This window comes from Phyllostomus hastatus, unplaced genomic scaffold (assembly GCF_019186645.2).
Source record: "Phyllostomus hastatus isolate PE091 unplaced genomic scaffold, TTU_PhHast_1.1 phas_contig_150, whole genome shotgun sequence".
NCBI classification, from domain to species: domain Eukaryota; kingdom Metazoa; phylum Chordata; class Mammalia; order Chiroptera; family Phyllostomidae; genus Phyllostomus; species Phyllostomus hastatus.
The window spans coordinates 20,714,833-20,726,724 of record NW_025333611.1 but is presented as its reverse complement, the minus strand read 5'-3'; the positions used below and the strand labels follow the sequence as shown (position 1 = coordinate 20,726,724).

At 44.2% G+C, this 11,892-nt stretch overlaps 1 protein-coding gene across 2 annotated transcripts; it reads left to right on the top strand.

Moving 5' to 3' along the window:
- Positions 1–563: 563 nt before the first annotated feature.
- GRPEL2 (GrpE like 2, mitochondrial) lies at positions 564–10,756 on the top strand. 2 transcript variants are annotated; one of them, XR_006784610.1, is made up of 5 exons: positions 564–695; positions 3,001–3,154; positions 4,209–4,290; positions 7,847–8,278; positions 8,743–10,756. XR_006784610.1 is itself a non-coding variant. In XM_045829286.1 (4 exons), the coding sequence occupies exons 1-4, from the start codon at positions 619–621 to the stop codon at positions 8,209–8,211; spliced, it is 678 nt and encodes a 225-aa protein (XP_045685242.1). In that variant the 5' UTR covers positions 564–618; the 3' UTR covers positions 8,212–10,756. The 2 variants fall into 2 exon arrangements, 1 of the variants encoding a protein (XP_045685242.1); XM_045829286.1 differs by having other exon boundaries at positions 7,847–10,756.
- The last annotated feature ends 1,136 nt before the right edge of the window (positions 10,757–11,892 follow it).

The following is an 11,892-nucleotide window of genomic DNA, read 5'->3' as shown; positions in this document are numbered from 1 at the left end:
TTTTTAAAACCGCTGAGGTGACCGTATGGCCACGTCTTATGTTGTCTCTCCCCTTCCTCCAGTATTTCAGTCCCTTACTCGCAGTACTCTTCCCTCTTCGTTGGGTCCTCACAGAAGCTGCTTACTTCTACCTGAACTGCTTTCCTGCTGTTTCATCTACTCATTCTTCAGCTTTCAGTTCAAATATTTCCATTAGGAAAACTCTGCACATTCGGCCATATTGTATTCTAGGCGGCCGCAGCACCATGCCCCTCACCTTTAAACCTCGGTCCTATTTTGACTTCATATCGCGTTTGCATTTGTTTGTTGTTTATAATTTCACATAAGCTTCAAAAGAGCACAGCTGTGATCCCTTTGTTCGCCGCGGACACCACGGCTAGCACTGAACTCACACCGTAGTGGCAATAACACACACTACGCGCGGAACACACTTGAAAACCGGAAGTGTTGCGGGGCGGATGGAATAGCACCGCGCTCCGGAAATAAATGTTCGAGTCCGGCATCCCTGAGACGGAATCGCCCGCGAGGACTGACGGGAATCGTGGTTTTTTAAGCGAGTGTATCTCGTCGCTAGCAGCTAGTGAGCGTGCGCCGCCTCCGTCGGCCTAGAGCAGAAACATGGCCGCGCGGCCCTTGTGGGCGGTCCGGCGGCGGGTGCAGCAACTTTTGGCCTCCAGTGCCGCGTCCGATGGCAGGTAAGCAAGCGAGGCAAGCCTTGGGTCGAGGACGTGAGGACAATGCGGGGTGAGCGAGCCGGAGGGCCAGTTGCTGGCGAGAGGACCCATCAAGCCTCTCGGCCGCTCCGATCAGGCGCTCACAGCCCCATTATACAGAGGTGCAAACTGAACCCCACAACCGCTCTTCCTTGCCGGGCGGAGAAGGTGAGAACATCTAAGGTCACGTCCTCGAAGGTGGGAAATCTTTTCATCCCCGAGCGTAGATTGAATTGGGGAGGTATCTCTCCCGGCCCCTTCTTCGCCGCTGTGGTGTCTGCAGGTAAATTGGAATGTTCTCCCCTGACTCCTGTGTGACCTTACGCCAGTCCCTTCCCCATTATCCGGACGTCACTTTACCTGTCGGGAAAGGGGGGCGTTGGATTTGGTCTCTCCCCATAAGGTCTTTGCACCTGCTTTCGGGAGTGTGTGGAGTTCCAGTAACTGTTTTGATCAATGGGCTGCGGCACTTTTTATTGATCACTTATGCCGATTGCAGAACTATGGGTAATTCTTTTTATTAGGCTCTGTTTAACGGAGGAAACTGAGGTTTGGAAAAGTTGAGTAACTTTCCGCGATAACATTTGGGGAATGGTGGAACCCAGGCTGGAAACCAGTCAGGGCTCCAGAGTCGGGGTTTTTCATTAGTCAACAATGACATTTATTTTCCGGCAATATTCCCTGTTGACTACTACTTCCTAGGAAAGAATAAAATAGGGCTGAGTAGGCGGGTGGATAAAGTTGGACGTCTGAAATGTAAATTAATCCACGGGGGATTCCGAGAATTACTGTATGCATAACTCTGTCACCTTTTTGTCCTAACATACCTGACCCAGCAAGTACCCCACCCTAACACCTGGGTGAGAAGTTGAATTCAGGGTTTCGGGCTTTTTTTTTTTTTCCAATCGTGATTAATTTTTTAAAGTCTTTGTGGCAGTTTGTGATGTAGGGAAGTGACCAGAAGAAAAACGGCTTCTTTGATAAAATTAGCCGGCACTGCAGAAGCAGGAGGAGCTGAAAGGATCTGCCCCAGCTACCTTCTCTTTTGTGACTTGTGTTCTGGCCATTTTCCCTTTCAGCTGGCCCTGAGGATATTGTGGCTTGTTTTCTGTGAATAAATGCAGCTTGTTAGGAGTTTATGAGGAAGAAGGCATTTCATGTGTATAACCTGACACCAGATCACAATCAGTGAATGCAGGACTGGCCTGGAAAGTTTGGGAATAAAAGTTGTGCTGGGTACACCTTAGGCCGGCTGCTCTCTCTTCCCTTTCTGGAAGCAAACTCCTTTACCCTCTTAAACCTTTGCTCAAGTTTCACCTTCATGAGCACTCTTCTGTATGTGCTAGTTTATATAAATAAACTTTTTAAAAGAGCTTTTGTACTTGCAGACCGATTTTCTTGATGATTTTACTTAACATCAAATTATCCAGCGAGTACATTGGAAGCTTCATGGAAGGAGGGGCAGAGCTGCTACAGTCCAAGATCCACAAATTAGTCCCTGCTCTAATTCTCCTCCTGTGTAAACTAAATGAAATGTCAAACATTTTAGCTGTATAAAATTGTAGATTATAAGCATAATGGAATACAAAGATCTATTTTATTCATCTGTTTATGTTTCACAGTCCATAACATACAGTGTTTTATGCAAGTTTAATTGAGTTGATTTTACATATAGGTGAGGTACCATCTCAGAATTTTTTCTTACTCAGCCCAGGTTCCCTTCTCTAAAAGCCTTACAGCTTGCAATCGAGGTTTAGAACTCTAGGCCTAACTTCAGTTTGATAAAGTCCCTTTACAGGCCTTTATTTACCCCAGCAATAAAATGAAGGATTGAACCTTATGGCTTTTTGGTTTGAATTCCCACTATGATAAATGCCCCACAGGTTCTGAGTATCACAACTTGTTTTTTTCTTGCTAATTTTTTTGTCCCCATTTCTGGCTATTTCTGTTGCCTGGTGCTCAGTATCCTGGCTCCACAGAATACTAGCTATGTGATCCTGAACGAGTCTTAAGCTTCTCTGAGCCTCAGTTTTCTCATCTGTAAAATAGGGACACTAATAGTACTTATCTCACACACTGTTATGAAATGAAAAGATGGTTCAAGTAAAATCCTGAAAACAGTCTCTGGTGCTTAGTAAGCGCTTTACAATGGTTCATATTGTTACTGGGACCGAAAACCCTTTGTCTGGAGTTCAGTCTGGAAACTTCCTGGTCTCTGAACTTGGCTGTAACTTTGGCTGTCAATGGCGGCATTTCTTCATTCTGCGCTCCCTCCCTCCCACTTTAGGGGATGTCCGCATCCTTTTAGCACTGCCACCCAGAGCACTGCTGGGGAGGACTGCGGTTCTGAGGACCCTCCTGATGAGCTGGGGCCCTCTCTTGCAGAAAGAGCCTTAAAGCTAAAAGCTGTGAGACTGGAAAAAGAAGTCCAGGATTTAACAGTGAGTAGATTTTATCTGTTCACAATTGTTTCCCCCCATTGGCTCTCTGTTCCTCACCCACTTCCACTCTCTAGTTAGATATACTGGGCAAAATAATCCACAGTGGTTAAGAAATATCACTGACTAAGGATAGTCCTCTCCTTCAGTTCCCTGTTGTGTTTCAGTCCTTAGGTATCTGATACTTGGTAGCCTCAGAGGAACTACAGTGCCTGCCAGGTACTTGACAATATTTGTTGAAGGAGTGAGGTCATTTATCATTCACTGTGCTGGTCAGACTACCTTTGGCATATTGTGCCCAGTGCTGGGCTGACAAATGCACTTTGAGGAAGAGGGATATTAAAGTAATTACAAACAAGACCAACTGGAAAGGTAAGGCAATTGGAAAGCATGTTTTATGAGAGCAGTTAAAGGAACCAGGGGTCATAAGAATGAAAGAGAAAAAGACTAAAGAGACTGAAATAACTTCCTTCAAATAGATGACACATTTTTATTTATTTATTTTTAAGATTTTTAAAATTTATTTTTAGAGAGATGGGGAAGGGAGGGAGAAAGAGAGGGAGTGAAACATCAATGTGTGGCTGCCTCTAGCACACCCCGTACTGGGGATATGGCCTGCAACCCAGGCATGTGCCCTGACTGGGAATCAAACTGGCAATGCTTTGGTTCATAGGCCTGCACTCAATCCACTGAGCTACACCAGCCAGGGCAGATGACACATTTTTTAAACATACTCTTGGTTGTCTTAGAGTTCAATTCGGTGAACAAAAGTTGGACGGTGGTAATGCTGGCTGAATGTGAAAAAGAAGGCTTTTTCTCAAGATGAGCTTGAAAACTAGCAGGCTCAATGACCGCCTTCCAGGGCTTCTGTAAAGAATAGATTCCTGCTTCACCTGGGCATTTGGAGTCACTGATCTGGAACTCCTACAACTCCTTTTTTTTTTTTTTTAATTTAAACCCTGTCATGAGGGTACAATTTGTAAAATAAGCAAAACCATTCTTTTCTACCAAAAAGAAGCTGTTTTCTTATCATATTGACTTTGCTTTTGATGGTCAGGTGAGATACCAGAGAGCTGTGGCTGATGGTGAAAACATAAGAAGGCGAACCCAGAGATGTGTAGAAGACGCCAAGATATTTGGTGAGAGATTTATTCTTACTTAAGACCCCTCACTAACAGTTCTGCAAACTGAACATAGTAGAAACGCATCTGAGTCCTTAACTGACCCCTGCCCTGCCCTACCCTTCCCTGATTCCCATAGGCTTTCTGTGCTGCTTGTAGGGGGTGTTGCCACGTGAACCATTCACTAAAATACTGCTTATCTGTAGTTTGACCAAACCTTGGTTATTTTCTTTTTCAAGCATGTCCACTTAACATTCTAGTGCTTATACAAACAGTTGTGTTTAACTCATTAACAAACAAGTGAATCATCAAGATGTTCAATGGAGAATTCACAAAACAGACACATTGGCAATCAGGTCTGCTGAAATTGCTACATAGAAGCAAAACTGGTCTGTATCTATAGTGCAATAATCCATTGTATCTCCACCAGACAATTTTTACGATTGTGGACAAGAATTATTTGTATTATTCTCAGTATTTGTCAACTTCCTAAGTTATAAAAATAACTCAAGCAACAAAAGGACCCCATGGAAGCAGATAACCCTGGAGGCTGGGCTAGATCACCTAAATTTTCGTTGATGACATTGGATAACCTTTTTGGTCCGTTTCAAAGTGTTTCAGAAATTTTTCTACACATGCATCACATCTTGTTCCAAATATGTTCTTGAAGGTGTTAGTTGAATAACTAACTTCAAGGGACTTCAAGGGTAAAGGGCAAATCTGTGGTGACTTGCTGTACTCACAGTTTAATGTGTAACATTATACTCCCACTACACATAGAAGGAGAGTGCTCGAAGGGGCCCTGGGGTCTATCTGGTCCAGTCTTCTTTTACAGGTAAGGTGACAAAAGTGAATTTGTGATAGATGTGGACATGAGCTCGTTGTGTGCTGACCCCTCAGTGATACTTCTTTCCCTGTGGCACACTGCGTCCTTCGCTCTGGACTTCATCCGTTTGTGCCCCGGTTCTCTTCGCCCCTGTCCCATGTGGCCCCAGAACTTCGGCATAGCCTTCTGCTTTTCTCTCTGTGCTGTGGACATCGTGTTTCAAGGCTTCAGTTGCCGGCTAAGTACTGACCCCCAAATTGTATTCCTGATATTTCATCCAAATTTTAGTCTCTTATTTCCAACTGCCAGACTATAGCCTGCAGTCCAAGCCTGCCACCTCTTAGTCCATAAAGTTCTGAGTTTCATCATTAAAAACTCATAAAAAATTTATTTTCTTTTTTGTTATATAGTCACCCACATAAAATCCTTGATTTTACCTCTGTTCCCACAAAACATAAAATATTTATTATACGGTCCTGGCCAGTGTGGCTCAGTTGGTTGGCATCATCCCATAAACTGAAAGGTCACAGGTTCGATTCCCGGTCAGGGCACATGCCTAGGTTGCGGGTTCAGTCCCTGGTCAGGGCATGTGCAAGAGGCAACTGATCGTTTCTCTCTCACATTCATGTTTCTCTCCCTCTCCTTCCCCTTTCCCCTCTCTCTAAAATCAATAAGCATTTCCTTGGGTGAGGATTAAAAATGAGTATTTACTGAATGACCTTTTACAGAAAAAGTTGGCTGATCTCTGAGCCAGAGAGAGTTTTTGTAGTAAATAAACCACTTGTGGTGACTGGGGAGACTTCCCACCTGCCTGAGGGGAGCAGGGCGAGTTGGCTTACCAGCAGTCAGACTTTGAGTTAGGAACTAGCTCATATCAGTTTCCTCAAGAATTAACAAGGTGCCCAGAAACAAGTACATATTAACTAAACTTAAAAGAATGTAATAGGTAATTTCATTTGTTTACAGAGGAAGATGTGTCTAGCAAAACATGCCGTATAAGTCATTTCCTTAGACCATTTCTTCCTTGTGACCAGGAATACTTAGAAAATTGAAGTAAGCATGGAAGTGTGAAAAAAGTAGAATGCTTTCAAAGGACAAGGCATGAGTCTGTTCTCCTTCCAGGGATGGTTTTGTCTCAGTAACCCATATTCTCTTAAACAGCTCACAAAGGAACCTTTTTTCCTCACTAAGAAACAATGCAGAACCAACCACTTTTGAAATAACACAATAATTAAAATAGAATCAAATAGTGGAAAAGTACCTAAGCTTCTATTTACCCAAATTTACACAACTTTACTGACTAGAAGCCAGGGCTCTTTGTATCACAGCAGCACACAAGTCAAGACCAGAAGCTTACAGCTTTCAAAATGCTATTAAAGTGTCTGTCTTCTTTTGAATAACCAAGGGATACTTTTCATGGTGCTGATTGATCTTTTTAAGACATTCTTTTCTCTTGGGTGAAATACTAATCTTATGGGCATGCTTTTCAAGCCTTTGGCCAAGGTCTTCTCTCACAGCTGGTCTCATTAAGAGCCATTCATATTTTCTGGCTGCCATCCCTGGCAGGGGTCAGGGAGGTATCTTCCACAGCCTGGAGCATATCACGTCTGGTTCCCTGGAAATACCTCCTGTTTTCACTGTTTCCTCTCCATTGCCTCATCTCCTTCAGACCATATCATGACAAGATTACTTCCATTGACTCCCTTTGTTTTTTTTTTTATCTCTTCCTTGCCTGCCGCATCTATCATGCTGCCAGCCCCCCAGGGTTCATTATGTATGTTATTATTAGGCTAATTTGAATCCCAATCCACTTGTTTGACTCAAGAAGCTATAATGGATCTCTTATCCTCCCAGAGTTAAAGGAAAAATTCCCTCCTCTCTGTCAGGCAATCCTTTATCTGTAGTCTTTTTTATTGCTTACCTCTCGCTGGTATTCTGATTCCCTCTGAATACAGTTGAGGTGGCTTCTTGTTTGGACACGGGGCCTTAAAACTCGGCCTAGATTACAGGTGGGTCAACAAAGTCCTTTGCCCCCACCTTCCCCTACCAGGGCATTGGTGTTCCCACGGACATCTGTAGTGGTGACATTGCTTATCCTTCTTGTGGGAAAAAATCAAGATGCAGCAATGGGAGTAATGAGATTTCTCAACTGAGTTTGCTTTTATAACAGTTCGTGTGACTCTAAAAAGGTTAAACAGTTTGGGCTCATCTCTAGCAAGTATGTATAACTTTATAGCAAGCGGTTGGAGACTCATCATGGATGTGTCTTACTTTCCTGTTCCTACTTAGCCATCCTCAAAATAAGCCACCCTTTTGACTCCCCTTAGTCTGGTCTTGTCCGCTAATTTTTTATTATGGCCTCCCTTGAAGTGCTAACATCCCTATTGCTTCAACATGTCTGAGACAGACAGGAATTTTCAAAACATACACACAACTCAATGCTAAAAGCCAATAGCAACAGAAAGACAAGAAGCATGAAGATGGTTTTAAAGGACTGGTTCCTGAGCCTGTTGTAAATAGTCTGTTCTCGGGTTCTACCCTCGTCCCCGTTTCCTAGGAGGACTCCTAGTCCAGTGCCCGCCGTGGGACACTGGCTGGCTGGCTGGGTTGCTGCTGCTCCCCAAGTCCTGTGGGGCAGTCCCACTCCCTGGAGTGCCTGGTACCCTGGCCCTCCCCAGGCCTCCCCTAGACCTCACCCGCAGAGGCAGAATGGTTCCTCACAAACAACGGTGCCTGGTTTCTCTGCAGGAATTCAGAGTTTCTGTAAGGACCTGGTGGAGGTGGCGGACATCTTGGAGAAGACCACAGAGTGCATTTCTGAAGAAGCAGAGCTTGGAGACCAGAAGCTCACGCTGGAGAAGATCTTCCGGGGCTTGTCACTTTTAGAAGCAAAGCTGAAAAGTGTGTTCGCCAAGCACGGCCTGGAGAAAATGACCCCCATTGGTGACAAATACGACCCTCATGAGCATGAACTCATGTGTCACGTGCCGGCTGGGGTGGGGGTGCAGCCTGGCACGGTGGCGTTGGTGAGGCAAGACGGCTACAAGCTGCACGGCCGCACCATTAGACTTGCCCGGGTGGAGGTGGCGGTGGAGTCCCAGAGAAGACTGTGAACGGGCAGGGAGGAGCCGCATGTGCTTCGGAGAGCGGCCGCCTGTGCTCCTTTATTTATTAAACTAGGTTTGTATTGTACATGAGCTACTTCATGTGGTCTGTCCTGGATTTAGTCATATTGGCTTTGTTTCTAAGATACTGTATTGATTTACGGTGACCTCTTTGGTCTCATCAGAAGTCTTGCCATTGGGCATTTGAACAATGTGACAAGTGTTCCTGTGGCCTTTATCAAAATATGTTTAAGAAAATTATTTTTAAATTAGTGCTCTGATGACTTTCAATCCAAAATCTGTTCAAAAGGTGGAAATGAATATATATATCTTTATGTGTTTTCAACTGATTGTTCCCTTCTGATAGCCCTGTAACAGGAACTGTATAGAACCTGGTATTTGTGGGGGAAAGGATTAGCTCAACATTTGGGTACTTAGGTGGTGAAGCTTTATAGTTGTATGACTTTAGATCATTTGGGTTGGTTTTTATACGTGTGGATTTTCAGGACTTGACCTATTCTTATTTTATTTTCCTTTTAGCCATTTTTTTGTCCTTACAGCACCTGCCAGGTAGACTCCACCTTCACCCTCACTGTCTTTTCCGAATCCCATTTACAAGGGCTGAAGACCCAGGCGAGACTCGGAAGGCAGGGAATGCCGAGAGAGCCACCCAGTTCCCCAGTCTGTCCCGGAGCGCGAGAGTGTGGCACTCCCCTTTCATGTGTGACCCGGAGCAGTGAGCCTGTGTGTGTTTTCTACTTTTTCAGTCCTGCTTCATGTGCCTGGTGTTTTGTAAAAGGTTTGTTCGACATACAAGTCAGGGAATGGGTGATACATCAGACTTCAGAAAGGAGGTTACCTACAGCTATTTTAATGCTAGAAGAGGCCTTAATGGTGATCTGATATCACCCTTCCCACTTCTTCTGAAGTATGAAAACAGTGTTTTTAGAATTGGACTCAAAAAAATAAATCTCTAAAACTAATGGACTAAATTTCAGTGAGAATTTGAATGAGGATCAACGAGGTACCAACCTCGGTCAAGACGCAGTAGTTCTGTAATGAGCGCGCGAGGGCGTCCCCGGCAGACAGTGAAGTGTCGGCTGTCCAGACTGCATAGGGTCAGGGTTTGTTTGGTTGTTTCCTTAAAATGTTTTAATTACATAGGGTTAGGTTTAAGTTAGCTACCCATAAAATAAATCCACTTCTACTGGAACTCTGTGACCCATTTCAGTGGAGTGGTAAAAATTAGACACCATATATAATTCTAGGACACTACGCAGACTTGTATAAATAAAGCCATCCCCCAGTGGGCCCTGCAATCTCCACGAGATTTAGACACTTAAAAAAAAATACATGCTTTTAAAATGCAAACAAAACACTGGTGGTAAGACTTTTAAACCAGAACCTCTTGGCATCCCCCTAAGTACATGGTGTAAATTTAATGAGCAGTCAGAGTTCATAATGAGAATCTGTCTTTATTTGCCTGCATTCCTTTGAGATTGACAGATGGTGACAGTAAGAGAATGAACCCATTATAATTACTCATGCATTCTTGGATTACTAGCTGTTACTACCATTGAATTAAAATAAGCGTAATTTTAGGTATGGAATGTTCTGATTACTTGAAGAATTTTCTGATATTCTTTGTAACTTCCTGTTTTAGCTAGTGGATTGAGAATAACTTTAGATTCTCATTCAGTAGTTTTGCAGACTTCAAAGTGGAAATGTAGAAAATGGAGCCATAGCAGTAAGAATCTCACAAAGTGGAAGGGCTTTGGGAGCTAGGGCAGCGCGCTGGAGCACAGGCTTGTGGGCATGGGCTTCAGCGGAGTCCCGGCTCAGGCACAGTGTGACCTCGGGCCCCGCTCCCTTCACCGTTCTGAGCCTGCTTTCCTATTAGTGAAACAGTTATGATTTCCTCACAGTGTTGTGAGGGTTAAATGAAATGTGTAAATTGCCTATTGTAGTAGGCCCTCAAATATTTATTTTTAATTGCTTTTTATTATACACATTGTTTTTCCAACGTTTTGTACCTGCCTTAAAGTCTAGGAAAAAGGGGAATACTGGTTAAAAAATGTTTAACTATCGAAACTTAATAAGCTAATCAGAGTGGCTTATTTTCCTTCCAGCTTCTGGTGGTTTGGGTTGGGGTTTTTTTGTTTTGTTTTACCATAACACAAGAAATTCACATTTTGAGGCTGAAGGAGCAAGAAAATTGTGTCGGTGCTTTGAATTATTTTCATCCTGATGGTGACACAAAGAGATGTTGGCTTACAGAGGGCATGTGAGGAAGCTGTGGCTCACTCGAAGGGGGGATCTCGGTGTTTCAGTACTTGGGTTCTACAGATCTTACAGGTTTTCCTCACTGCCATAAAGGAGGAGTCAGTTGGTTTAATACTGACGGAACTTCTTTGGTGCTTTCATGGCAAAGGATTTGATAAGTGAAGCAAGGTTCTTAAACACTAAAGCAAAATGAAATAGGGAAAACTAAGGATGATATAAAACATTCAGAAATAAATAACTTCAATAAAACCTGACTTGAAATAACTGCAGTTCACATGTAGTGCCTTCATTTGCCTAATTCATGTTGTGTGTTGATGTGCTGTCGTCACGACAGTGACTGCCGACCCACCTTGCTTGGTCCTCAGTGGAGGCGCCTTGAGATTCTGCAGCAGTGCAGCCACATGGATGCAGTGTAGGCATTCCACACCCTCCCCCGGTGCTAAAGTTGTGTCTGTTCTTACACCTCCCTGACTTGCTTCTTTCTGATTCCTATGTGTTATTTAGACCTGGACTCCTGTTTCTGCCATCCTCTCTGGAACTGCAATATTTTCTTGTGCTTGCTTCTTGGTTATAATTGTCTTACCTGCTTTAACCACTTCACTGGAACTGCTGGACCTCTGACCATCCTTTACACCAGATTACTAACACGTGACCTTGTTCTGCCGTGCCCTTCCCAACTCTGCCTGGCCTTGTCTTTACCTCTGTTCGGCTGGCTCCTACATACCCAGGCTCCTCGGTGGCCCTCTTTGGAGCCAGCCTTTCCGGAGGTGTGGCCTTGCGTTTTCATTCTTCCAGTCTTGTCTGCACTCCCTGGTTCCATAACCCATCATCTCTGATATTCTCAGTCTTAGTTGGTAAGTAACTTCTTGTTCCTGTACACAGACTTCATCCACACTCTAAATTTCACTGTGGAGATTTTAAAACATGGCTCCAAATTTCCTTGCATTGGAACTTTGTGATTGACCAATAGAATACAGTAGAAGTGACACTGCCAGTTTCTAGACACAAGCCTTCCTATCTCTGGATGCTTACTGGGAACCCAGCCATCAAAACAAGAGCAGACCAAGGCAGCCTGTGGGGTGGACCTGAGGGCCCTAGCTGAGCTTTCAGCCGACAGCAAGAACCACCTTGCCAGTCATCTCGGGGAGCCATCTTGACTGTGGATCCACCTGCCACCACGTGCAACAGAGATGACATGATCTCACATCGCTGCCTAAAGTAGAGAATTTGAGGCAAATAAATATTTGTTACTTTTAGCCCTTGCTAATGTGGCTCAGTGGATTGAGCGCTGGCCTGCAGCCCAAAGGGTTGCCGGTTCAATTCCCAGTCAGGACACATGCCTGGGTTGTGGACCAAGTCCCTGGTGAGGGGTGGAAGAGAGGCAACCAGACATTGATATTTCTCTCC